This window comes from Callorhinus ursinus, unplaced genomic scaffold (assembly GCF_003265705.2).
Source record: "Callorhinus ursinus isolate GAN/ISIS: 27379988/994484 unplaced genomic scaffold, GSC_fseal_2.0 scaffold1, whole genome shotgun sequence".
Taxonomy (NCBI): Eukaryota; Metazoa; Chordata; class Mammalia; order Carnivora; family Otariidae; genus Callorhinus; species Callorhinus ursinus.
This window is the reverse complement of record NW_027397063.1, coordinates 138,167,115-138,194,249: the sequence shown is the minus strand read 5'-3', so window position 1 is coordinate 138,194,249 and position 27,135 is coordinate 138,167,115. Positions and strand designations below refer to the sequence as shown.

The 27,135-nt window shown below is 38.1% G+C and overlaps 1 protein-coding gene across 4 annotated transcripts in view; it reads right to left on the bottom strand.

The window, feature by feature from the left end:
- The window catches only part of ULK4 (unc-51 like kinase 4), a 608,666-nt gene that overhangs the window by 545,463 nt on the left and 36,068 nt on the right, over positions 1-27,135 (bottom strand). For all 4 annotated transcript variants that reach the window (XM_025883716.2, XM_025883719.2, XM_073901588.1 and 1 more), the window contains one exon: positions 13,866-13,944. In XM_025883716.2, the coding sequence (XP_025739501.1) occupies positions 13,866-13,944 (79 nt within the window). The remainder of the gene's footprint in view (positions 1-13,865; positions 13,945-27,135) is intronic.

Sequence of the window (27,135 nt, the reverse complement as noted above, 5' to 3'; positions counted from 1 at the left end):
TTTTTTACTAGATATTCTGCAGATTATAAGAGCATCTGTAAAATTACACTATTTCCTAACAGTACAACATAAATAATATGTATATAAGACCCATAAAAAATAGAGACAGAGGAAATACTTGATATCTCAACAAGAATCTTGTTGAATCTGGACCAAGATATACAAAAGGACATTAGGCAGATCATACTCAAACTGCTGAACATCAAAACTAAAGAGAAAATCTTGAAAGCAATTAGAGAAATACCTATATATTTCATTCTGGGGGAACAATCACATGAATGAATGCTGACTTATCAAAAAACATCAATGCCATAAGATGCTAGAACAATATTTTGAGAGTGTTGAAAGAAAAAAAAAAACGCTATCTCAGAATTCTGTATCTATAAAAAGATTCTCAAAAATAAAGAAATAAAGAGAAAATGGGCAAATTCATTTCCAAACAGAATTTAACACAAAATGTTAAAGTAAATCTTTCAGGCTAAAGGGAAATAGGCCTAGATACGAACCTGGGTTTCTAAGAATAAAGAATTCTATAGAGCGGGGCATCTGGGTGGCTCAGTCATTTAAGAGTCCAACTCTTGATTTCGGCTCAGGTCATGATCTCAGGGTCGTGAGATCAAAGCCCGTGTCAGGCTCCACACTGAGCGTGGAGCCTGCTTAAGAGTCTCTCTCTCCCTCTGCCCTTACCACCCCCTCTAAAAAAAAAAAAAAAAAAAAAATACTATAGAAGTAAATATGTTGGAAAATAAAGTACTTTTTTTTTAATCATAAACTCACAGGGAGCCACAGAAAGTAGTACAGAGAGATCCCATATTCTCTTCCTCCAGTTTCCCACAATGATTAATATCCTACACAATAACAGTACATTATCAAAAACCAAACATTGGGCATTGGTACAATATGTACGTATAGTTCTACTTCATTTTATCACAATGCGCAGATTCACGTAACCACCATCGCAATCATAATACAGAACTAATCCATTATCACCAAGATCTAGCTATGCCTTTACAGTAAAACTCACACTCTTCTCTCAGTATCCCTAACCCCTAGCAACCACTGGTCTGTTTTCCAGTTCTATGATTTTGTCATTTCAAGAATAATATATAAACTGACCTTTCACTCAGCACAACACCCTTGCTGATACCACCCAAATTATTATAAATAGTTCCTTCCTCTTTCCTGTGAAGTACTATTCCATGGTAAAGACGTACCAAGGTTTGTATAATGACTCACAAATTGAAGGATATTGTAGTATTTTCAGGTTTTGGCTATGATAGAGCTGGTTCGAATAGTCAAATACAGACTTTTTTATGAACATAGGATTTCATTTCTCTGAAAGAGAGTCCAGGAGCAAAACTGTTGAGTCATATGGCAAATGTAGGTTTCATTTTTTACAAAACTGCCAAAATGTCTTCTAGAGTGGACGTACCATTTTCCATTCCCACCAGCAATGTAAAAAGATCCAGTTCTCAACATCTTTGCCTGCACTTCGTATTGTCATGATTATGTCAATTGTTTTAATACATGTGTAGATGAAATCTTAGTTTGCTTTTCTCTAATGAATAATGCTAAATATCTTTTCGTGTGCATATTTGCCATATATCCTCTTTGGTGAAATGTCTCTCGTGTCTTTTCCCCATTTTGTAATTTTTTTGTTCATTTGTTTACTGTTGAGTTTTGAGAGTTCTTTATTATTATGAGTCCTTTGTCCGAGATGTAGTTTGCAAATATTTCCTCCCACGTGTAGTTTGTCTTTTCATCATCTTAACAGGGTCTTTGCCAGAGCAAAAGTGTCTCATTTTGATGAAATCCAATTTACTGATTTCCTTTGTTTTTTTACGGATCATGCTCTTAGCATTAAGTATAAGAAATCTCAGAGGGTACAAAAGAGTTTCTCCTCTGAATATTGTGGATAATCTTAGTTTCCTATAAAGAATGTTTTATTGTCAAGCAGTTAAAATACTGGCCAATCACCTCCATCCTGTGAAGGCTTGGTTTTCCTTTAGTCCCAGGGCATGGTTCTTAGATCTAAACTATAGCCCTCCTGGAATTTCAATGGAAAGCCCACGGTGTTTATCAAGCCCCTCTTAACTTGGTGAGACTTGACCCCCAAAGTCTATCTCCCCAGCACTGGGCAACTGCTGAAATTTCTGCTCAACTCTTCGACCTCCCAGCTGCCACTTTCTGCCTGTTTCCATGCAGTATCATTCAGCACACGCACAGCTTCCAAGTTAGCCAAGGACTGCAGAGGAACTGGTACACATATTTTGTGGCTTTGCTCTTGAAAGATTTCCCCCCACTCCTTTTCTACCCTGCCTAGCAGTGCCAAGTTCCAACCACAATTCCTTGGCCCAGCAAGACTGCTGTGTTCTACCTGGGCTCTGTTCTCTGGCATGAATTCAGATCTCCTGCAGGGGATAAGCCAATTAAAAGTACATCTCTCATAGCCTGCCTACCTCCCTCCTTTGAATAGTGTGTCCTCTTCAGCTTCTATGTACTTCTGTTATATTCTGTCCAGATTCGTTGTTATGAGCAGAAAGGTTAGCCCAATATAGCTTCTTGACCATTACCAGAACCGGAACTCCACCCCGATTTTTATGTTGATTTTTCAGTCTGGAAGAAGTATAAATTTACACCCCAAACATGATGAAACTCAAAAAACTGGTTACAGGGGCACCTGGGTGGCTCAGGTAAGCATCTGACTCTTGGTTTCAGCTCAGGTCATAAGGTTAGGGTCATGAGATTGAGCCCCACATCAGGCTCTGCACCGGGCATGGAGTCTGCTTCAGATGCTCTCTCCAAGTAAAAACAAAGTGCTGAACAGTGTGATTAAAATGCTGTAACTTGTAGTTTTAAAAAAAATAGACACATCTAATGCTTGTATATGCAAGGATCCCTCTGAAAAAAATATTTGATTCTGTAGAAGGAAGGGACTCTGTGGGTTGGGAACAAAGAGGGAGGGAGGGTCACTGTTTGCTGTTTGAGGTGTGTTCCATGTGCACCTGTAACTCACTCTAGTTGATCATAATTTCTTAAACCGTAATAAAAAAGATTGACTAGCACCACAAAAAAAATAATTTCTCCCTCTTCCTCTGCCCCTCCCTCTCGCCCGCAGTGACAAGTTTATATGGGAGACAATTTTTCCCTTTCTAGAGTTAAAAATTAAAAAAAAAAAAATCAATAACAAACTTCCCCGTTATCTCCTTATGTAGACAGGTGTGCTGTTGCTCTTTTTTTATCTCCCCTCTTCCAAATGCCCCTTCTACTAGTAGGAGTAGCCCGTCAAGGGTCTTATTTCCAACTAACTGCTTCGGGGAAACCTCAAGCTTCATCTCCTGTTCTTAAATTACACAAAATCTCAAAACTCTAATAGCAATAACAACCAACCCACCTGCCCTAAACAGCCTTAAGGTCTTACTATTTCAGACTTCAGTTCTCCCTATTTCTGACTTTTGACAATTTCCTTTATTTTCCTGTGCATTCAGCTAAGTATTTTAAAGTCTCTTTGTTATATTTTATCCTGCATTTCTAATTCTTTTTGCTATTGAAGTATTTTCAGATTATCTAAGTAGCTATGTTGCCACACTCAGAAGGCCATATATTATTTTTATAATATAAAATATATTTTATAATATAAAATCAGAATAAATGTTACATGGAAAAACTCCAGGGAAAAATAATTTCATATATGTACAAAAAACACACCTAAGAATACAGCCAAAAAATAAGTATCATTTGTTCTTCAAAAAAGTTGTAAGTTGGGCACCCGGGTGGTTCAGTCAGTTAAGTGTCTGCCTTCGGCTCAGGTCATGATCCCAGGATCCTGGGACCGAGCCCCACATTGGGCTCCCTGCTCAGCAGGGAGTCTGCTTCTCCCCTTCCCTCTGCTCCTCCCCCATGCTTGTGCTCTCTTTCTCTCTCTCTCAAATAAATAAATATACCTTTAAAAAAGTCACAAATTGATTACTAGGACTGTGGAAAGTAAGGACCATGACAGAATATAGTGTGTGCAGTTGTGCTATAGCAATGAAACGCTACAGTACTCAGGCCACCAAGCACAGCAAAGTGGTGCAAGTATGTAGCTTAACACTGAACAAGGGCTCAAAGTGAACACTCTATACCACACCTCTAAGATATACATGGGGTCTGTCTCTAAATGCAGTTCAACACACCCTATACCTAGAGTTCCAACATCACACAATGTTCAGAGAACATGTTCAAAAGCAAGAAGCAAACTCAAAAGGGCTCTCATTGGACTTACTACAATTTAACCATCAAAAAAAGACTAATATTGCAAAAGACTGAAATATGTAAACTTACACATATAAATCCATAAGTTCTTCTTTTCCTCCATTTTTTATGTTAATAACCATACACTACATCATTAGTTTTTGATGCAGTGTTCCATGATTGTTTGCATATAACACCCAGTGCTCCATGCAGTATGTGTCCTCTTTAATATCCATCACCAAGCTAACTCATCCCCCCCACCCCTCTCCCTTCTAGAACCCTCAGTTTGTTTCTCAGAGTCCATAGTCTCTCATGGTTTGTCTCCCCCTCCGATTTCCCCCCCTTGCTATTTTTTTTTTTTAACATATAATGTATTATTTGTTTCAGAGATACAGGTCTGTGATTCAACAGTCTTACACAATTCACAGCGCTCACCATAGCACCTACCTTCCCCAATGTCTATCACCCATATACAAAGAAAATCACTGGACACATCAAGATTACGAAGGTACCAACTCATTGCTCTGAAAAATGGTCTATAAAGGAAACAATCACTTATCCTGATTTTGATAAACTATACTTCTGGGAAAGAAAAAAAAAAAAAAAACCTCCCAACTATAAGTGAGAAAGGAATTGCAGAATGAGAAAATTATTGGGGCGCCTGGGTGGTTCAGTTGGTTAAGCGTATGCCTTCAGTTCAGGTCATGATCCCAGCGTCCTGGGATCAAGCCCTGCACTGGGCTCCCTGCTTGGCGGGGGTCTGCTTCTCCCTCTCCCTCTGCAGCTCTCCCTGTTCAGTCTCACTTTCTCTCTCAAATAAATAAAATCTTAAAAAAAAAAAGTACAGGGATTTAAAAAAAAAAGAGAGAAAATGAGAAAAATCATCATTTTTGCAACCCTAATGGACTAAGGCATCTAAGCAATGATCATAATAGATGCTAATAACTATGAAGTAAAAAAGCGATGGGCAACTTCGCAATAAGGCTGACAACACCTGGAGCCAGTGAGCAATCCTAACATCAGTAACAGGCAACCAGACATTCCCTGCCTCTCCCTGTGAGGCAACAGGAAATACATGGCACCAACTATGAAGAATTCCTATCCCCCCTCCAAAAAACTGAACTTGAGTCTAATCAAGGCTATACACAAAAAACTACAGTTCACAGGAAATGTAAGTGATTAAGGACCATGTGAAATGACATCAAGAGGGTGGAATAAAATTTCCGACATTCCAGCTTTGGCTAAAACAAATAACAATTTGTCTTTAATAGATGGCACTAAAACACAATAGGGAAATGCTTGAAATTAAAAGACTTAAGAGTCTACATTATCTAAATGCAAAGCAAGACCCTATTTCAACCCTGGCTCAATGAAAAGTTACAAAATGACATGTATGGGACCATCAAGAAAATCTGGAGAGTGGCTGTGACCCCACGGGTCCCTGAGAGGAACTAGCATGGCTGCAGCAAAGGAGGGCCTGTCCAGCCGCCATGAAGCCCAGGGCACCACCAGCCCAAGCTTCCCACCTTAAAGGCCAAGACACCTCAGCTCAGCCTGCGACCCCCCACTCACAGCATGGAGCAATTAATCTGGGGTTGAGAAGAAGCCTTACAGCCCAAGAGATGGTCCACAACCACTAGAAACCTCATTGCTGGATAACCTGTCCCTGTGCATAAAGAACCTGAATGCTATGAGACCAGATTTGGGGCATGTTCCAGACTTACTCTGTAATCAAACCCTCCAGTTTGACTCAGATGGAGGAGACTGCGCTTCTATATATAATGACAGATTTTAAATTAGATAATGACAACGATACTTTTAATTACATTGTCAAGGAAATTACTGAAGCTGTTCTAGTTCAAGGAAAACTCTGTAGATAAATAGAATGTCTCCATAAGCCCATTACATAAGATAAATAAGTTTTACTTACTCAATAGATGACTATTCAGGGGGCCATTGGAAAGGAAACCAATCATTTAACAACAATACAATACACGGGCTGCTAAACCAAATTCAAAGGAATGTTTTTGTTCCTACCCACATTTAAACCACAGCAATTCAAGATGGGTGCATGCCGATGCCTACATAACAAAGAATAACTATGATGTCCGCATTGCCCCTAACTGGTGGGTTCTGGGATCCACTTGAGCTCTGTCTCTGAGTAGTACTGGGTTGGTTATTCATTCTCTGTGGTAATAAGATACACGAAGGTTTCCCACCCAAATGGTCTGGATGCTTTAGGTTAGGATATCTTGCACCCAAAATGACAAAATAGGACTCCTTCAATGCTAGTCAGGTTGAAACATATGATCACTTGTTCATAAAGTGACTCCTCATAGGTGAGCTTCCTGTGAACTTCCAAATCCTAATATTCAAAAAAGCTCTAGTTTCTATACATTTGTCAGAATGGTTTTTCTTCAACTGGGAGTTAATGAATTCGAAAAAACTCACTAATTTTTCTGCAATTATTGAAAAAAGTTTTAACGATACCATAAATGCTCCTCAAGCAGTACAAACTGAAATAAATGGTTTATCTCCAGCAGTACTCCAAAATGAGAGAGTCCTTGATGCCCTGACAGCTCAGCAAGGAGGTATATGTCCTGTCATCGGTGAAATGTTGTTTCTAGGTCGACAAATCAGGAATTGTTACCCAAATTAGATTTGGGATCCTAAAGACCAGATAAAATTTTTTCATCAAATAAGTGACACCTCTTCCAGAGACTCATTTAACTTGTTAAACCTTGGCTCCTAGGAATTCCTGCTCTGGAGGATTTTTCAGTCCTTGGCTACTGTTCTTATAGTCATCAAATGAACCTCCCTACTGGCTTGTACACTTGCCGGGGTTTCAAATGTCTATTGGAAGCCACACGCACACCAAATGACATCCTTAAAAATCAGGCAACTGGATGAAATCAACAACCACCACATAAGTGATGAAGACAGTAACTACGTGGCCCTCCAGCCTGACAACTCCTAATGGAAAACAGCGAATATGGGACTCTTTGGCCTGTGAGAGCATAACCAAAAAAAAAAGGGGGGGGGAATTATTAAAATCAAACAGAGACCAGACTTGAAAATTCCCTCAGCAGACAAAACCAGTTAGTCATACAAGCAAAGCTTAATTTAACTTATTTTGCAGAACAAGCAAGGATAACTTGATCTAGGTCACTTCTTGCTTTTCCTCTGCATATCCTAAGTGAAATATAAACAGTTCCCCAAAATCGATAGGAGGTAACCGCTAACCAATTCCCTTTAAGAGAATTCCAACATTATAACCAATCACTGTAAAGAATAAACACTCCCTGCCTTCACAGTATATAAATCTGCTTTACAACAGCATACCTCTGAGCCTCATTCCATGTTTTGAGTGCTCCCAGTTTACAAACTCTTTGGTATGTGCACAATAAACCTTTACTAATTACTACTTCAAAAAAAGAAAAAAGAAAAAGTCTGAATACTGACAGGTTACTAGAGGATATTCAGAAAACACTAATGATTTTGTTGGGTGTGATAACTGGTTTTTTTTTTTTTTAATTCTTTCTGTTAAATATACGGAAATATTTATGAGTTAAATATGACGTCTGGGATTTTTTAAAACATACTGGTGTAAGGAGGTGGGGAAAGGAGAGGGAATGAGATAGGGAAGGAGAGGAGGGGGGACAAGAAAGAGACAAGATTTTGACAAACAATATTGGCAAAGTGCTGGTGATTATGGGAAGGGAGTGGTATCCCCTTATTCTTGTCTCTCTACTTTTATGTATGTTGAAATCTTCCACAATAAAAATGTTTAATGAAGGGATCGAATTAGAATGTCTGTTAGTTTTCCTTCCAGTTCTAAATTTTAGATTCTATATTCAACTTCCTAAAGCCTGTCCACTGCATGCTTAAGACAATCTATGCAGCAGAATATCAGGAATATTTCTTAAAAATTATTACACGTAAGAATCATAATCATTACAGGGTACTAAGTGTGTTATCTAGGAAGATAGGCTCAAGAAGCTGGCTATCTCCTTCTTTAGAAAAAATAAAGAAGAATGGAATAAATGCTTCTAAATACTTACAAGAGATCACGACCAGCTCTTTTCTGTGGCCACTGGTGATTGAGTTAGATGGAACAGACTTAATTTACACCACCAGGATAGCAAAATAGCTTTTTCTCCATCTCTTCTCTTCATAAGAAATTATACTGCCATACTTCCCTACTATTCTTTTAATCATTTATTAAATCCTTCAATGCTGACTCAGTGCCTAAAATACTCATTGCTCTGCTGGCCAGGCACTGTGGGATACAAAGATAAATTATAAAATAAGGTTCTATGCCTTAAAAATGCCTATAAGATCTTCAACCGCAAATTTGGGGGTGGGGGCAGTCCACCAGTAGTAAACCTACTGGGGAAATCAGGACATATCTCACACTTGAGATTTTATTCATGATTTACCGAAAAATATCTATGAACACCCACAATTATGAGTGTTACAGAAACCTGGTCTCCAGAGTTCTGAAGCTAAGATTCACCAATGCACTCCATGCAGTTCTCAAACCCCCTGAAATGACTGCGTTTTTCTGGATAGGCTCCCATGGTGTTCATTAATCTCAAATGGTAATAATCGGTAATGGAATAAAACCATGTACCATGCAGTAAAAACTCCAAAAACCAGGGAATAGATGAAACACTACACTGTATACCTGTTAAGCCAGCTTCCTCTTCAAGTGGAAAGTCTTAAACTTGCCAAACTTTGTTTCCAGTGCTTGAGTGCCCTCTAGTGGCTGCTTTGCCACAACCAACTGCTCACAGCCAGAATTAAGAATGAAAAAGTGTGAGAAGTAACAGAATTTCTAGAAGATGGCATCATCAGGAGCACCCAGCACAATTTGAAGTTAGTCCGTGAACTTCTCATTATCCAAAGGAACTTAGTTCACAATATGCATAATTCAGAAGTTTCCCAGATAACATGACACACTACTGCATTTTTTTAATAAGTATAATTTTTCCCATTTCATTTCAAATTAATAAAATATCAGCAAACACCCAGAAAAGAACAGTATGTGAATGAAGGACACCAGAACCTCAGGAATTAACACCCATCCCTCCCCTGTCAGTGGAGGCAGCATCAAAAATGCAACAGCAACAGGAGTTGGGCAGTATTTTGAGAACACGAGGTACCCAGTCTCTGAAGGGAGGGAAGCACGGGCTAATGAACAACCTGAGTGCACACAGAGACAAGGACACTTCCAGAACTGCCCCACCAGACACTCTCGGCGGTGGCAGCAACAGCAATTGCCAGGGGGAGAAGCCATGGGCACAGAGCCAGGGGGTGAGCTGACACATCACTCGGGGTGACTGACAGGTCCCGTTACTGCAGAGGCCTTCTGCCCAGACCCACAGGAATTCCTACAACAGCACAATATACTATCTGCAGTCACTTCCAAATGGAGCCCCAAGCACAAGGACACCACGGGGGTGCGGGCAACCTCTCAGTTCCAGCCTTGGCCTCCAGCCCGTCTTCCCAGATTCTGCCACAAGGCACCCCTCACCTCCATACCTTCCATGACTTCTACCTACATCCGCCTCTCCTTCATGATGTCCAGCATCAAGAGGGAGCCGGCCCTCTGAACAAGAACCTTCATAGCCCCTGGACATTTCTGAATCTATAGATCAATCTTTCCCCAGGAAATGTCCCTACTGATGTCTAGGACAACTGCCCACGACCAGGAGACTCATTCAGGCTTGCAGCTCAAAGCTGGGGTTCATTATGCACAATGCTATTTAGCATCCCATTGTGTGAATGTGACATACTTTGTCCATTCTGCTGTTAAGTATACCAGTTATTTCACACTTAGGGCTGTTACAAATAATGCTGGTAATATACGTTATCGCACATGTCACTTGGTACACTGGGTTACAAGGTAGGGGATTCTGGCTTAGACAGTAAAGATGTCCTCAGTCCAGAGTGGCTGTGGCCAGTTACATTCCCACCAGCAGCATACAAGCCTTCCTTCTGCTCAGTACTTTCACCAACATTTAGGATTGTGAGGCTTTTTCATTTTTGCCAATCTGGTGACTCTCTCGGTATTTCATTTTGGTTTTGGTTTGTATTTCTCTGATGCCTCAGTACTTTTCATACTGAATTTTAGAATTTATATTGGCCAGACCTAGTTATTAAAGTCTGCCTTCAAATAGCACAGCAATCTGCCAATCTGTCAACACTTTGAAATCTATCCAGAAAGCAAGCATATATCCAGAATAAAATCATTTTTTACTGCATCTACCACTACGAACCTGGTCCAAGTCACCATCACCCCTCACCTGAACTATCACAGGCTCTTCTTCAAGTGGTCTCTCTGATTCTATCTTGCCCCTGTCCTTGTAACACAGTGATCCTCTTCAAACGTCAGCCACATCGAGGCTCTCCTCTGCTCAAATTCCTCCAATCACTTCCCATCTCATTCAGAATAAAGTCTCAATTCTGACCAGGGCTTACGACAAGGCTTGGGATGACCTAGCCCCTGGCTACCTCACTAACTTCATCTCCTGTGTCCTTCTGAGTCTCCCTCTCGCTCAGTTCCAGCTACATAACCTCCGTGTGGTTCCTCGAAACATGCCAACCACTCTCCCATCGCCAATCCTTTGCACCTGCCGTCCACCCTTCCCCAACCGAGGGAAGTGTTCCCCCAATCCCTTCAGGTCTCTGCTTGGATGCTCCTTTCCAAGGCTTTCCCTGAACCCATCTAAAATGGCGCCGCCACCACCTCATCCTTCCCAAACACCACTAGCCTACTTTTATCTTTTTCATTGCATCTATCACCACCTAACACTACATATCTGCTCGCTCTCTTTTCTCACACTAGAACATGGACTCCATCAGAACAGGGATTTTTCTCTCTCTTGATCAACACTGTACCTTGGTACTTAGACAGTACCTTGGTATATACACAGCCACTGATAAATACTTGTTAAAAAAGGAACAAAAGAGTATCAGTACAATTAATAAAACAGTATCTATGAATTTCTTCTAGAACAAGATAAGGACCTGCCTGGGGTAATGGTTTTCCTGCACGTAACACACTGCCATGCCCGTAAGAGATACTCAATAAATGTTCAATTAGTAAAAGCACAACGATTTGTCTTGTCCTTTCCTATTCCCTTCTCTCCCCCTTCCAGATCTTCTAAACCAATGTAGAATTTACTTCCATGCTACCGTTAATTTTTTCACAGTATATACATTCTTCAAGATTCCATTTTTTCCAGGTTACACAACACATTGATGTATTATTTGGATTTAAATGTTAATGGATTCATTGTTTATGTGTGCTTCTTCTTTACCTGAAAACTTGGTTATAGGCAGCTATTCAAGTAGCTTGGTCAGGTGCAAGTTTTTGGAAATGTGGGTGAAATTAAGACTGAGTCTCTGAATTTCTGAAAAAGTCTTCCTTTTGTCCTCACAAGCAGGCAATAGGATGGCTGCACAGAGAAATTTAAGGTCACACAATCCCTTAAGTGTTGTTCTATTCCTATTGTTTTCCATATCTTCAGCTTGTAGTGTTGCAAATAAATTATATGCAAGTCTAATTCGTTTTTGTTTGTTTATAACCTGAGTTTTGGTTTTCTTTCTCTCTTTGTAATTACAAACTTCACCAGGATAGGTCTAAATGTGCATCTTTTTTCAATATCTTGCCTGACATTTGGTGAAACCTTTCATCTAAAGACTGAGTCTTTCTTCAGCTCAGGGTGAAATTTTCTTCTATTATTTCTTTCATGAATGTTTGCTTTGATCTCTCCTTGAAATCCCATTATGTTTATCTTAGACAAGTACAATCTGATAGAAATACAATTCAAGCCACAAACGTAATTTAAAATTTTCCAGGAGCCACAGCAAAAAATAAAAAGTGAAATTGTAATAATGTATTTATCCAAATACATCCAAAATATTATCATTTGAAAATGTAATCTATAAAAAATTTACAGGTGAGATGCTTCCCCCCCCCCCCCCCCCTTGAGTCTTCAAAATCTGGTATGTGTTCTCTACTTGAAGCTCATCTCGATTCAGACTACCTGCTTTGCAAATGCTCAATAGTCATTTTGGGCTAGTGTCTGCCATACTGGAGAGCAGAACAGATCTTCTGGAACTCTCTTCCATTCTTTTTTAGTTAATAATTTTTAACCTTTCTCTTTTCCTTCTGAATCCTAAAAGAATTCATCCAGCTGATCTTCAAATCCACTAACTCAGCTTCCTAAAGTACTCACCCTACTCATCATGGCACCTATTGAACATTTTAATTCAATAGTCATATTTTACATCTTCAAGGGCTCACTCTTCATGGCACACTGCTCCTGAGCACTGACTGCCTGTTCTGATTATCTAGGAACGCCCTCTAGAATGTCAGGACTTTGTCTTAGAATTTTCTTTAACTTCTCTTCCATCTCCTACAGTACCACTCTGTTTCACTGGAAACTCTTCCTCTGAGTCATCGGAAGAAGCCCCCCCCCACTTTTGAGCTAAAAGCCTCTCTGCTCAGTGATACCACCCTATCTGCTTGGTCTTAAAAAGAAAAATCAAGTTTATACATCTCTGATAGCCAGGTTGGGTACCATCAGGGGTTGCATATGTCACAATTCATTCTTCTTAGTCCCATAAAAACAAGAAAAAAGTTAGACTTAGTGACATTTCCTGTAGATCTCCACAGAGATCTCACAGTTTCCAGAAACAGGGATGGAATTAAAAGCAAAGGAAATGCAGGGACCTTAAATTAACTGTCCGTTCATATCCACTCAGACCAGGGCTAACTGGGATGCTATCCCAGCAACTGGCTGAGGTACTGGACAGCAAAGTTACAGAACATTTTCCATCACTACAGAAAGTTCTATTGGACAATACTTGGCTAAACAATTCCTCCTAAAGCCCCAAATACCACACCACCAGGTTCTGGCTCTATAAAAATCCCCTCTTCTTCCCACTTCCTTCTCCTCACTTTCTCCTTCCTTCAAGAGTTATTGCCCTTGCCCTTAAAAGCCTTGGTTCTTTTCGCCTATTTCGACTCTTGACACTCCCCTAGTCCAAGGGATAAAGGATGCTCAAAAAGGCAGTACAATGGTAGCATTCACTTGATGGGACTTAGATTTACTAATTAACAAAGAAACACTTCCCAGTATCAGTACTTGAAATAAATGCCTGATATGTCAAAATATCTTTCAAGCATGCATGGCCATTAATACTGGGATTGTTGTCAGAAATAACTGACAACTGGTGAGGATGAAAACACTAAATTCAGGGTGAAAAGGATTTTAATCAGAATCGTGAGCTGTGCTTCAACTAGGAAATAAATTAGGTTAATAAAATGTTGGGTAGACTACAAGAAAACTAGTAATGAAATAAGGGTTATCCAAAAATTCTTGAAATAATGACGAATAGAGCCCACAAGCCTTTTAACTCCACCATATCACCTTTAATAACAGAATAGGTTGTAAATGTGCGGCTGTGTTTACGCCTAAGGGTCTACTGAGGTTATTTTATAATTGCCACAATTGCACAAAGAAAACTTAAGTGAAGGTCAATGAAAGCTGCGTGTTCTAAATTACAAATCAGGAACAACCTTTGTCATTCATAACATTCCAGTCATAAAAGAGAATTACCTCAGTAACAGGTGTATTTTCCTGGAGCTCAGTTGTGTGCGAGGCCAGTAAACCAATCACCCGAGCAACCTTGGCCCGTCTGTAAAGAGAGAAAAATAAGCTCTGAAGAGGAGTTAAAGACCCAAGTAACCAACCCTAGTTATGTTTCACAATTATGAGCATTAAGATAAAAAGGGGGTACACTAGGGTGAGCATTCACTCCTCCACGTATATAGCCCTTATGTACATTGAAGAGACAAGAACAGCAATGCCCTCTGCAGGACCGTCTGTAATAGTGACTCAAATTGAACAAGCTGGGCTTTCGTAGTAAAATACAAAGTAAAATTTTTGAAAGGCCTTAACCAGAGAGGAGAAAAAAATGTAACCCTTTTACTTCTGAGTACAGCAGTATTTGGCAAAGGTTATGTCCTACTTATTAGACCAAGGCTTTTATACATAAGTGGTAAAAAAAAAAAAATATATCAGAACAGTTAAACATATTTATATATCCACTTTTATAGAAATTTTTACAATCCTAGATCTTACAAACACTGTTCCAAAAACTACCAGTTTTAGTGAGGTGTCTCTGTATCATTATCCAACAGAAAATAAGGTCAATAAATTATTAATATCATTTTCAGATGATTTGTTAAAATTTAGTTGTAAGTTTTTTTTTTTAACTGGAGAAAATAGTTGGAAATGTGAGTTGATGACAACCGTATTTTTTTTTTTTCGAGCACTGTATTCATATTGATGCTTGCATGTTCTCTGGGCTAATTAGTATGTACACCAGCCAGAGAGTCTCTAACTTTTCAGGTTATAAAATAAACTACACAGGACCCACGGAGGGAAACAACTCTGAGAAGGACCACAGGGAAGTGTTGTCAGAACTCTAACATATAGATATAATTCTTATGGATTTCAACACTTCTTGAATTAGCCATTCAAATCTCTTAATATATACAAATTAAAGAAGTCCTAGGCATTTGTATGACCAGGATCCTGCCTCTAAATAAAAAACATTATACTGTTATTTAAATTTTAATACCAGTGTATTATAATATGTAATATGTATGTAATATGCAGTGTTATATAAGTTTCAGGTGTACAATATACTGATTCAATACTTACAAACATCACAAGTACACTCCTGAATCCCCATCACCTATTATTTCACCCTACCCCCCCCACCAACCCTCTGGTAACCATCAGTTTGTTCTCTATAGTTAAGAGTCTGTTTTTTTTATTTGTTTCTTAGATTCCATATATGAGTGAAATCATATGGTTTTTGTCTTTCTCTGGCTGACTTATTTTGCTTAACATTATACTCTAGCTCCATCCATATTGTCACAAATGGCAAGATTCCATTCTTCTTTATGGCTGACTCGTATTGCATTATGTCTTCTTTATCCATTCACCTATCAATGGACACTTGGGCTGCTTCCACAGTTTGACTACTGTAAATAATTCTGCAAAATACACACGGGTGCATGTATCCCTTTGAATTAGTGTTTTTGTATTCTCTGGTAAGTAGTAGTGTAATTACTGGATCATAGGGTAGTTCTATTTTTAATATTTTGAGGAACCTCCATACTGTTTTCCACAGTGACTGCACCAGTTTGCATTCCCACCAACAGTGCAGGAGGGTTCCCCTTTCTCTACCTCCTCACCAGCAATTGTTTCTTGTTGATTTTAGACATTCTGACAGGTGTGAGGTGGTATCTCCTTAGTTCTGATTTGCATTTCCCTGATCATCAGTGATGCTGAACATCTTTTCATGTGTCTGTTGGTCATCCCAATGTCTTCTTTGGAGAAATGTCTGTCCGTGTCTTCTGCCATTTATTTGGATTGTTTTCTGGGTGTTGAGTTATATAAATTTTATCGATAGATCCTTTGCAAATATCTTCTCCTATTCTGTAGGTTGCCTTTTAGTTTTGTTTCCTTCACTGTGCAGAAGCTTTTATTTTGATGTAATCCCCATAGTTTATTTTTTATTTCCCTTGCCTCAGGTGACATATCTAGAAAAATGTTGCTATGGCTGATGTCAGAAACATCACTGCCTGTGCTCACTTCTAGGATTGTGATGGTTTCAGGTCTCACATTTAAGCCCTTAATCCATTTTGAGTTTATTTTTGTATTTGGTGTAAGAAAGTGGTCCAGTTTCATTGGCATGTGGCTGCCCAGTTTTCCCAACACCATGTATTGAAGAGACTGTCATAAAAAGATTATACTTTAAAAGTGATCATTTTGAAAAAGATTTGGTAGGACATTGGACCAAAAGTTACAAGAAAAAGCACCTAGTCACTGCTCTGCCACTGACCCATTTTGTGACCACAGCCAAGTCAATTATGCTTCAATTTCCACATGTGTGCAATTTCAAGGGATAGATGGATTAACTTCTAAATTCTTTTACAATGAGAACTGGGTGTTATATGCAACTAATGAATCACTGAATACATCAAAAAATAATGATGTACTATATACTGGCTAACTGAACACAAAAAAATAATATAACATTATCAAAAACGGACTACTGAATTAGGGGATGCAAAGCAAAAACTTATCTTGGTTCAAGGACAAGCCCAAAGTACTTACGAAACACTAAGCTGTTTTTTCAATCTACAAAAGCAAATAACTAAAAGAACTAAAAGAAAAATGTATTACAACATGCTATTTTCCCCAATCTCGCCAGAAACGATCCTATCAGAACAAGAGATAACACACTACCTTAAAATTCTTAGTTTTAAGTTATAAACTATTTAAAGTAACAAAAACATTTTTGTTTATACCAAATACTTACATACAACTATATCCTATATACGATGCCCTCAAAAAATGGACTTTTTCTCATAACCCAATTTCTTCTTAAATGTCACCACTTTGGATGCCCCTAGTGTCCCGTTACACTGTATCTCAGAAATGTCCCCATATTCATGACATTATCTAAAATTGCACTGGCAAATAATCTTCATGCAAGGACAGTTATGTACCATATCTTCATTGTTCAAAAGAGTATCCATTGGTTACATGTGACTATTGAGCACTTAAAATACAGCTGGTACAACTGAAGAAAAAATTTTTTGTGGAATTACTTTTAAATTTAAATTTTAATAACCACATATGGCTAGCAGCTACCACATTAGACAGAGGAGATCTAAAATGTAGTTCCTTCTTCATGTATTTACTTGTTTATTATCTGTGTCCCCCACCAGCCTAGAAGGCCCATGAATGCAAGGCTTGGTACTGCTCACCAATACCAACACCAAGACAGTCCCTCGCATCAAGTAGGCCCTCAATAAATGTTTGTTGAATGAACAGAACATCCACATCAAATATAAGGTAACTAAACATATTAATAGGAAAGGAGTGAACATACGACTATACGAGGTAAACAAAAGTGGAAAAGGGTTTTCAATATAAATCTCAAAAAAAAATTTAAGGCTAACATCACTAAATGAGAAAAAGATTCCTTGTAAACTAAAAGCAATATAACCTACAACAGGTATTGTTATACACCACGTAACAAAGAACACTCAAGAGTAATAGGAAACTTCAATCTTCTTCTCTTCCAAGCACAGCAAGGAGGCTACAGTGAATACATGTGTACAAGCATTCATAATAAAACTAGCAAGGTCAAAGTAACAGATGTATATACCAAACTTACTACAATCTACAAACAGTGACCACACTTACTCAGTGAGAGGCAGGATAGGGCAGTATTTATTACTCTGGAATGAAATGTCCTGGGCCCAGCCTTGTCCCCACCACAAAGTGGGGGAAGTGGGGGTGGGGGAGAGGGGGACAGTTCCTTGGGTTACTCATCCTTCATGTGCCTGGTTACTTTTATGTTAAATAGGACTTACTACAATATGTACAAGTTGTTCAAAGAACCAAAAGAGATAATCCATGTGAAGAAATTACCATGTTGTCCGACATTTAATATATGCTGTATGGGTTAGCTACTATTACCAAATCACTTACTACATTAATAACATTTTTAAAAAATGATTTTGTATTGGGCGCCTGGGTGGCTGAGTCGGTTAAGCATCTGCCTTCAGCTCAGGTCATGATCCCAGGGTCCTGGGATTGAGTTCCGCATTGGGCTCCCTGCTCTGCGGGGAGACTGCTTCTCCCTCTCCTCCCCACTTGTGCTCTATCTCTGTCTCTCTCTCTCTCTCTCTCTCTCTCTCTCTCAAATAAATAAAATCTAAAAAAAAAAAAAAAGATTTCATATTACACCACAAAGATAAATGCACAGAATCCTCAAAGGCAGAAATTCTATAGAACATATTATGTTATAAAAGTGAAATAGCAAATATAAAGCAAAAAAAAAAAAAAACCTAAACATTTGTAAATTCAGAGGCACTTTTGTGTATCTTATGTGTCAAATGAAAACTGAAAATGTCCATCAGGCACAATCATAATCAACACAAAAGCACAAGCTGAAACTTAGACATTTTTCTGCTTTACATTGAAGACTGGACACTGACACCCACCTTTCTGTTCTGTCAAGAGTCTGCAAAAAGAAAACATAATTTATAATTAAATGATAACTGGAAACAGAAAGAAGGGCTGAAAGTAGACCAAAATGTTTGAGGAAATCCCAGATGACAAGCATAGAGGAAATCGTATTGACAGAAAATGAACAGAAGAAATCCCTAAGAACCACAGATAAAGACAGATCTTCCCAAGGAAACCCCCAGAGACTCAGAGTAAACTAAAGCAGAAGGCAAAGATGAGATGAGCCATTGGACGATCACCAGATTACAAAACCGCACAATGAACAAGTGGGCCAACCAGGTCCTGCTGTCTTCCCATCTCCCTCCTGGGTACACAAAATAAACCCTACAGTCCTGGCCTCCAGGATAAAAATGGAAAATTATTCCTATAGTAAGCAATCTACCCTAAGGCTGGATACAGATGTGGATGTGGGAACCAGAGACTGTGGTCCTCTACACCAGATACTAGAGTGGAAAAGAGGATTAATGGAGGAAAGCCAGCTCCATCCCAAAGAAAAACCCATCCTGGCAACTCTTGAGTAGGCCTCCAGCCTGCCTACCTGCTCTTTAGCCAGCTGGGCTCCCAACATGTAAGTCAACCAGCCAACAGGCATCACCACTCACATGCCCGCCCTTTACTTTAAAGAAGTTGCTGGAGAAACAACCCTAGAGAAGCATAGGGGAAATTTGTATTGCCAACTTCTATAATGATCAATTCAACCACTGATTCATAATATAAATAAGTACCAAAGACCACCAAGAATTTGAGGAACTAACAGCACTAAAAAGCAAGACCGTGATGAAAAAGAAGTGACCCACAGGCTAAGGAGGTAAGAACTTGTATAATCCTACTGTTAAACCTTAAATATTAGTCATAATATTTATAACCCTAAATTCTGTTCCAAAACAGAATTTTTATAATCCTACAATTTGTCCTCAAATTCAAAAATACATTATAGACCAATACAGGCTGCTAAAGAATCAGAATACAATGAAAAAACATTTCATATGATTGTTAAAATAAAATAGAGATCCTCAAGAATAAAATGAGCAGGGATAAATATCAAACCTGAAAGCTCAAAGATAAAATCAGGGAAGAACATAAAGTCTGGCAGTTCTTCAAAAGGCTGAACAAAGAATTACTATACGACCCAACAATTCCACTACTATGTATATATCCAAGAGAAATGAAAACATATGTTCACATAAAATCTTGTGCACAAATGTTCACAGCAACATTTATAAAAGCCAAATTTGGAAACAACCCAAATGTTCATCAAGAATGGATAAACAAAATATGATATTATCATACAAGGGAACATTATCCAGTCATAAAAAGAATGAAGTACTGATACATACTACAACATCGATAAACCCTGAAAACATTATGCTAAGTGAAAGAGGCCACATAAAGAATTAAATATATTTTGTATATTTCATTTATATGAAATATATTTCATATAAAAATTTCATTCATATAAAAATTTTCATATAAAAATTTCATTTATATGAAATATACAAAATAGGAAAATCTATAGATAGAAAGTAGATTAGTGGTTTGCAGGGACCAGAGGGACGGGGCAATGGATATGGGGTTTCATTGGATGATGAAAATGTTCTGTAATTAGATAATGGTGATGGTTGCACAACTTTGTGAATATGCTAATAACCACTGAATTTACAGTTTTTAAAAAAGAATTTCCATCACATCTACAAACACAAAGAAAAAAAAATCACAGAATCATATCAATACATGAGGAAAAAGCATTTGACAAAAATCTAAGACCCATTCATGATAAAAACTCTTAGTAAACTAGAAATAGAGGGGGAACTTCTTTAACTTGATAAAGACTATCTACAAAAAACCTACAACCAATATCCTACTTAATACTGAAAAACTCAAAAATTTCCCACTAAGATCAGGTACAAGGCAAGGCTGTTGCCTCTCACCACCACTCTTCAATATCATACTGAAAGCTCTAGCTAATGCAATAAGACAAGAAAAGGAAACAAAAGGTAGATTAAGAGGGAAGAAATAAAGCTGTCTTTGTTCACATAGGATATAACCGCCTGTAGAAAATCCTAAAGAATTGACTCCCCTTCCCCTCCCCCTGCCCCCCCAAAAAAACCTCCAGGAAGTAGTGATTATGGCAAGGTGCAGGATACAAGGTTAACATATAAAAGTCAATTTTGGGCGCCTGGGTGGCTCCATTGGTTAAGCAACTGCCTTCAGCTCAGGTCATCATCCTGGAGTCCCAGGATCAAGTCCCACATCAGGCTTCCTGCTCGGCAGGGAGTCTGCTCCCTCTGACCCTCCCCCCTCTCATGCTCTCTCTCTTTCATTCTCTCTCTCTCAAATAAATAAAATCTTTAAAAAAAAAAAAAAAATCACTTCCTTATTTACCAGCAATGAACAAGTGACATACGAAATTAAAAACATGACACCATTTACATTAACACCCCAAAACGAAATTTTTATGAATAAATCTAACGAAATATGTACAGGACCTATATCAGAAACTACAAAACTACAGTTAATGAAATCAAAAAACTAAGAAAATAGAGAGGTTATTACATATTCATGGATAAGGAAACTCAATATTGTCCAGATGTCAGTTTCTCCCAATGTGATCCTGAGATTCGATAGAATTCCAAAGAAAATCCCAGCAAGTTATTTTATGAATATTGATACACTGATTCTAAAGGTTTATATGGAGAGGCAGAAGATCCAGAATAGCCAACACAATATTGAAAAAGAAGAGCAAAGCTGGAGGACTGTTGCCACCTGACTTCATCAAGGTTCACTACGAAGTTACAGTCATCAAGACAGTGTGGTATTAAGAATGAACAAAAAGGTCAATGGAACAGAACAGAGAACTAAGAAATAGACTCACACAAATATACTTAAAGGATCTCTGACAAGGAGCAAAGACAATACAATGGAGCAAAGATGGTCTTTTCACAAATGGTGCTAGCATACATGCAAAAAAAAAAAAAATGAATCTGGAAACAGATCTTACTCACTTTACAAAAATTCAGAACAGATCAAAGACCTAAATGTAAGATGTCAAAGTATAAAACTGCTAGAAGGTAACATAGGGGAAAAAAAAAAAAACCTACATAACCTCAGGTGTGGCAAGGACTTTTTAGATACAACCACCAAAGGCACAGACGATGAAAGAAATAATAACCTGGACTTTATTTAAATAAAAACTTCTATTCTGTGAAAGATAACATCAGGAGAATGAAAAGACAAGCCACAGACTGGAAGAAGATATCTACAAAAGGCATACCAGATGTAAGACTGTCTTTCAAAATGCGCAAAGACCTCTTAAAACTCAACAATAAGAAAACAACCCAATGAAAAAGTGAGCCAAAGATCTTAGCAGATACCTCAGCAAAAAAGATAAACAGATGGCAAATAAAAATATGAGAAAACACTCCACATCATATGTCATCAGGGAAATGCAAATTAAAACAATATACTACTATACCCCCATAAGAATGGCCAAAATCCAAAACACTGACAACACCAAATGTTAGCAAGGCTATGGAGCAACAGGAACTCTCATTCATTGTTGATGGGAATACAAAATAGTACAGCCACTTTGGAAGACAGTTTGGAAGTTTCTTACAAAACTAAACATACTCTTACCACCCAGTCTAGCAATTATACTCCTTGGGACTTACCCAAAGGAGTTGAAAGCATATGTCCACATGGTGTTTACAGCAGCTTTATTCATAAATACTAAACTTGGAAGAAACCAGGGTATACTTCAGTATGTGAATAAAGTGTGGTACATGAAGACAAGGAGATGTTTGGCACTAAAAAGAAATGGGGGAGCTGTCAAGCTATGAAAAGAGATGGAGGAAACTTAAATGCATATTTACTAAGTGAAAGAAGCCAATCTGAGGCTACATATCGTAGGATCCCAATATTGTAGGATTCCCAGTAGGGCATTCTGGAAAAGGCGGAACTATGGAGAAAGTAAAAGTTCAGTGATTGTCAGAGGGATGAATAGACAGAACACAGATTTTTTAGGGCAATGAAAACACTCTGTATGATACCATAAGGACAATACAGGTCATTATACAGTTGTCCAAACCCATGGACATATAAAACCAAGAGTGAACTGTACTGTAAGCTATGAACCGTGGGTGAGTATAATGTGCCAATGTAGGTTTATCAGTTCTAACAAACGTACTGCTCTAGTGGGGGATGGTGATAACAGGGGAGGCTAGCCTGTGTGGGGGAAGGAGGTATAGGAGAAATCTCTGTACCTTCCTCTGAATTTTGCTGTAACTTAAAACTGCTCTAAATAATAAAAATACAAACAAAAAACATGAGTTTTATGATATGTAAATTATATCTCAACAAGAGAAAGCAAAAGAAAATGAAGAGTCAAGAGACAGGAGGGGCACCTGGGTGGCGCACTCCGTTAAGCATCTGACTCTTGGTTTCAGCTTAGGTCATGATCTCAGGGTCATGAATTCGAGCCTCATGTTGGGCTCTATGCTCAGCGTGGAGTCTGCTTGAGATTCTCTCTCCCTCTCCCTCTGTCCCTCCTGTTCTCTCTCTCTCTCAAATAAATCAATCTTAAAAAATAGAAAGAAAATAGAAAAATAAAAATAGAAAATAAAATAAAAATAAATAAAAAATAAATATAAATAAAATAAAATAAAAATAAATAATAAAAAATAAAAATAATAAAATTAAATAAATAAATAATAAAAAATAAAATAAATAAAAATAGAAAAAAAAATAGAAAGAAAAGAAGAGAGAGAGAGGAAATCCCACACCCATCCTTATAGAACTTTCAGGGGCAGAAAAAGGATGAAACACAGAAGAGATCCTAAGGAAACAGGGAAGCTAAAGAAAGCCTGAAGCACTTAGACTTGATTTGCCAAAACAAATTAGTAAAAAGAAATACACTTTCCAATAAAATTTCACAGGCCTAGAACAAACAGAAAAATCCAGACACTGAAAAACAATCAAACTAGTCACATATAAAGAAGAAAAACACAGGCTGGCCTTAAGTCTTCCAGAGCTGTGCAAACAGAACAAGCTCCAAAGCATGGCACAGGGGTGAGTGAGCCCAAGGGCACAAGAAGGTCTCAGTCAGTCAGCCCCCTAAGCCTAAACCCTAAAACCAGAGAGAAAGCCTTGAGGAGGTAACAACTAGAGAAGCAGAGACTCAGAGATCTTTAGTAAAAAAAGAAAGAAAAGAAAAACTACTGAAAAAAAATGAAATCCAATCAACTAAGAGGTGAAACAGAGCAAAAAATTCACAAACTGTATTTAAAAAATTGATAATGAACACTTGTTTACCTTATTCAACTGTCAAACTTATACCAAAAGTTAGAAAGCCCTTCCTAAACTTTATATGACTCCCAAGGGACCCCAACTAAGCAACATAATCTTAAGAAAAAAGTTGGAGGTCTCACACTTTCTGACTGCAAAACTTAACTATTACAAAGCTGTGGTAATCAAGACACTGTGGGACTGGCATAAAGACTGATATTTAGACTAAATAAACCCTCACATATCTGGTTAAAGGATTATCGACGAGGGTGCCATTCAATGGGGAAAGAATAGCCTTTTCAACAAATGGTGCTAGGAAAACTGTATATGCATGTGCAAAAGAATGAAGTCAAACCCTTACCTAACACCATATACAAAAATTAACTCGAAATGGATCAAAAACCCAAATATAAAAGCTAAAACTGTAAAACTCTTAGAAGAGATGAAAAGCTTTAAGACATTGAATTTGGCAATGGATTCTTGCATATGACATTAAAAGCACAGGCAACAAAAGAAAAAGTGGAAAATGTGAGTTTCAAAGGACACTACCAAGAATGAAAAGACAACCCACAGAATGGGAGAAAATATTTGCAAGTCACATAATCTGATAAGGGGTTAATACCCAGAAGCTATGAAGAACTCTTACAAATCAACATAAAACAACCCAATTAGAAAATAGCCAAAGAACATGAACGGACATTTCTCCAATGGAGATAAACATATGGTCAATAAGTACATGAAAAGATGCTCAACATTACTAGTCATCAGTGAAATGCAAATCAAAACCACAATGACTTACAGCTTCACACCCATCAGGATAGCTACTATTTAAAAAAAAAAAAAATGATGATGAAGAGGATGTGGAGAAATTGGAACACTTGTACACTGCTAGAGGGAATGTAAAATAGTACAGCCACTGTGGAAAACAGTATGATGTCTCCTCAAGAAATGAAAAGACAGAATTACCAAATAACCCAACAATTCCACTCCTAGGTATATACCCAAAATAACTGATAGCACAGACTCAAAGAGATATTTGTATACCAATGTTCATAGCAGTATTATCTGCAATAACCAAAGGTAGAAGCAACCTAAGTATCCAACAGGTAAAAAGATAAAATGTGGCATATACATCTAGGGGATGTTAATCAACCTTAGAAAGGGAGGGCCTTCTGATACATGCTACAACATGGCTGAACTCTGAAAATGTTAAGCTAAGTGAATTAAGCCAGCTGCAAAAAGATGTTTACGATCCAATTACATTAGGTATAAAATAAGCAAATTTATAGAAACAAAAAGTAGAATAGAAGTTTACCAGGACTGGGAGAAGGGGAATGGGGAGCTAAAGTTTAATGAGTAATGGCTTCAGTTTAGGATGATGAAAAAGTTCTGGAAATTGATAGTGATGATGGTTGTACAGAAACCACTGAATTGTATACTTACTAAAATGGTCAATTTCATATGATGTATATTCCCACAGTTAATACAGTTTAAGATATTATGCATTATTATATGTGGATTATATACCACAATAAAGTTGACTGGCAAAGGACACAAAATTTTATAAACATCCACTGTTGAAAGCTCTAACAAAAGGGCATTTTTATACACACCAACTGGGAATGCATGTCAATACAGTTTTTCTAAAGAACGTTTAAGCAATTTATCAGAAGTAGCAGAAGTATTTATTGCCTTGTACTCATTTGTTCTAATTCTATAAATCTGCCCTAAGGGGAAAAAGAAAAAACAAACAGGCACAAAGATTTAAACACAAAAATGTTCATCGATGTATTATTTACAATGTTATAATATTATCCAAAAATAGGGAACAGGGTAAATTAAATGATCAGGCATTCCTAGCATAGAAGAAAAGGCATACCTTGAAAAAAATCCTAGACAAATAGTTGATGACATTAAAAAATACATAACATATGGGTGCCTGGGTGGCTCAGTTGGTTAAGCAGCCGACTCTTGATTTCGGCTCAGGTCATGATCTCAGGGTCGTGAGATTGAGCCCTGCAATGGGCCCCATGCTGAGCGTGGCACCTGCTTAAGATTCTCTCTCTCCCTCTCCTTCTGCTTGCTCTCACTCTCTCTCTCTCTCTCAGAAAAAGTACAGGTTATAAGGAGAAAAGAAACATTTTTTAATTTTATTTAAATTCAATTAACATTATATAATGTATTATTAGTTTCAGAGATAGAGAGCAGTGATTCATCAGTCTTATAATAACACCCAGTGCTCATTACATCACGTGCCCTCCTTAATGTTCATCATCCAGTTACCCCACTCCCTGACCTCTCCCCCCTGCAGCAACCCTCAGTTTGGAGAAACAAAGAATTCTATCATGTTATTCTATTTTGTTTTCTATATGCTGAACAAAGCCAAGGAATTAAACACATCTACTTCAACAGTGGTTATCCCCCAGCTAAGCTGAGGACCCTTATATGCTGTTAAGGGGATATGACCTGGGTCAGAGAAGGCCCCGCTGGAAGAACTGGTGCTTGAATGGAGGAAGACAATAAAAGAAGGTTCCAAGCAGAGGATTTGTGCACCTTCTTATTTATCATTTTCCTCAAACACAAGCTGTTTTATAATGAAGCTTCAATCTAAAAGATGAGGGGGGGAAACAGTACTTGGAAAGGGAAAAAAAAAATTGTCTATTTTTTTTTTTTTTACAAGTCAGCAGGGGGCACCCCATTCAAGGATATAAGTTTTAGCTGAAGTGCCGGTTTTTTTGGTTTCTTTTTAGTGAGCACACCACAAACCCTCTCAAAAGTTTTACATGCTCAAAAATCACCTAAAAATCCTATTTGCAATGCCAAGTTTTACCTGGGGGAAGTAACCTTAGAAGATGCATAACAAAAATTATCCAAAAAAAAGTATTTTGTGAATACCTCATTTCCCCCAAATTTCGCCAACATGGAAGAATAATTGTTATTAGCACATTTCACAAAACCCCTTCACCTTTATGTTTTCGTGTGCTTCTCTAAATGAAATACAAGATAAGCAGGCTTAAGAATACCAAGCACAACCACTGCAACCTCCATGCCCCAACAACTACCACCCACCCAGGAAGAATCAGACATCATGCAAAGTAGCTCATGTACTTATCTCGTTCAAAGTTTAACTATTAACATCTACGAGGTAGATACACTATCCCCATTTTACAGTTGAGGAAACGGAGGCTCAGCACTTAAGGCAATCTGCCCAGAAGGCAGATCTGTGACTCACACCCAGGTCTGTCTGTATCCGAAGCCCATGCAATTCCATTGCCCCACACAGGGCCCCCTCCCCCACCATGGAGCTGCAACTCAGAAAGAGGTAATCATCCGGTCTCACTGGCCACCGGAGCCCAGAGCCTTCTAACCTTTATCTAATGTGTTTTTCCACCATGGTATGCTGCCTGCATAATAAGCAAATATACATCCTTCCATCAGGGGCTTACAGAGCATAATCCCATTAGATTTTAAATAACATCATGAGGAAGTC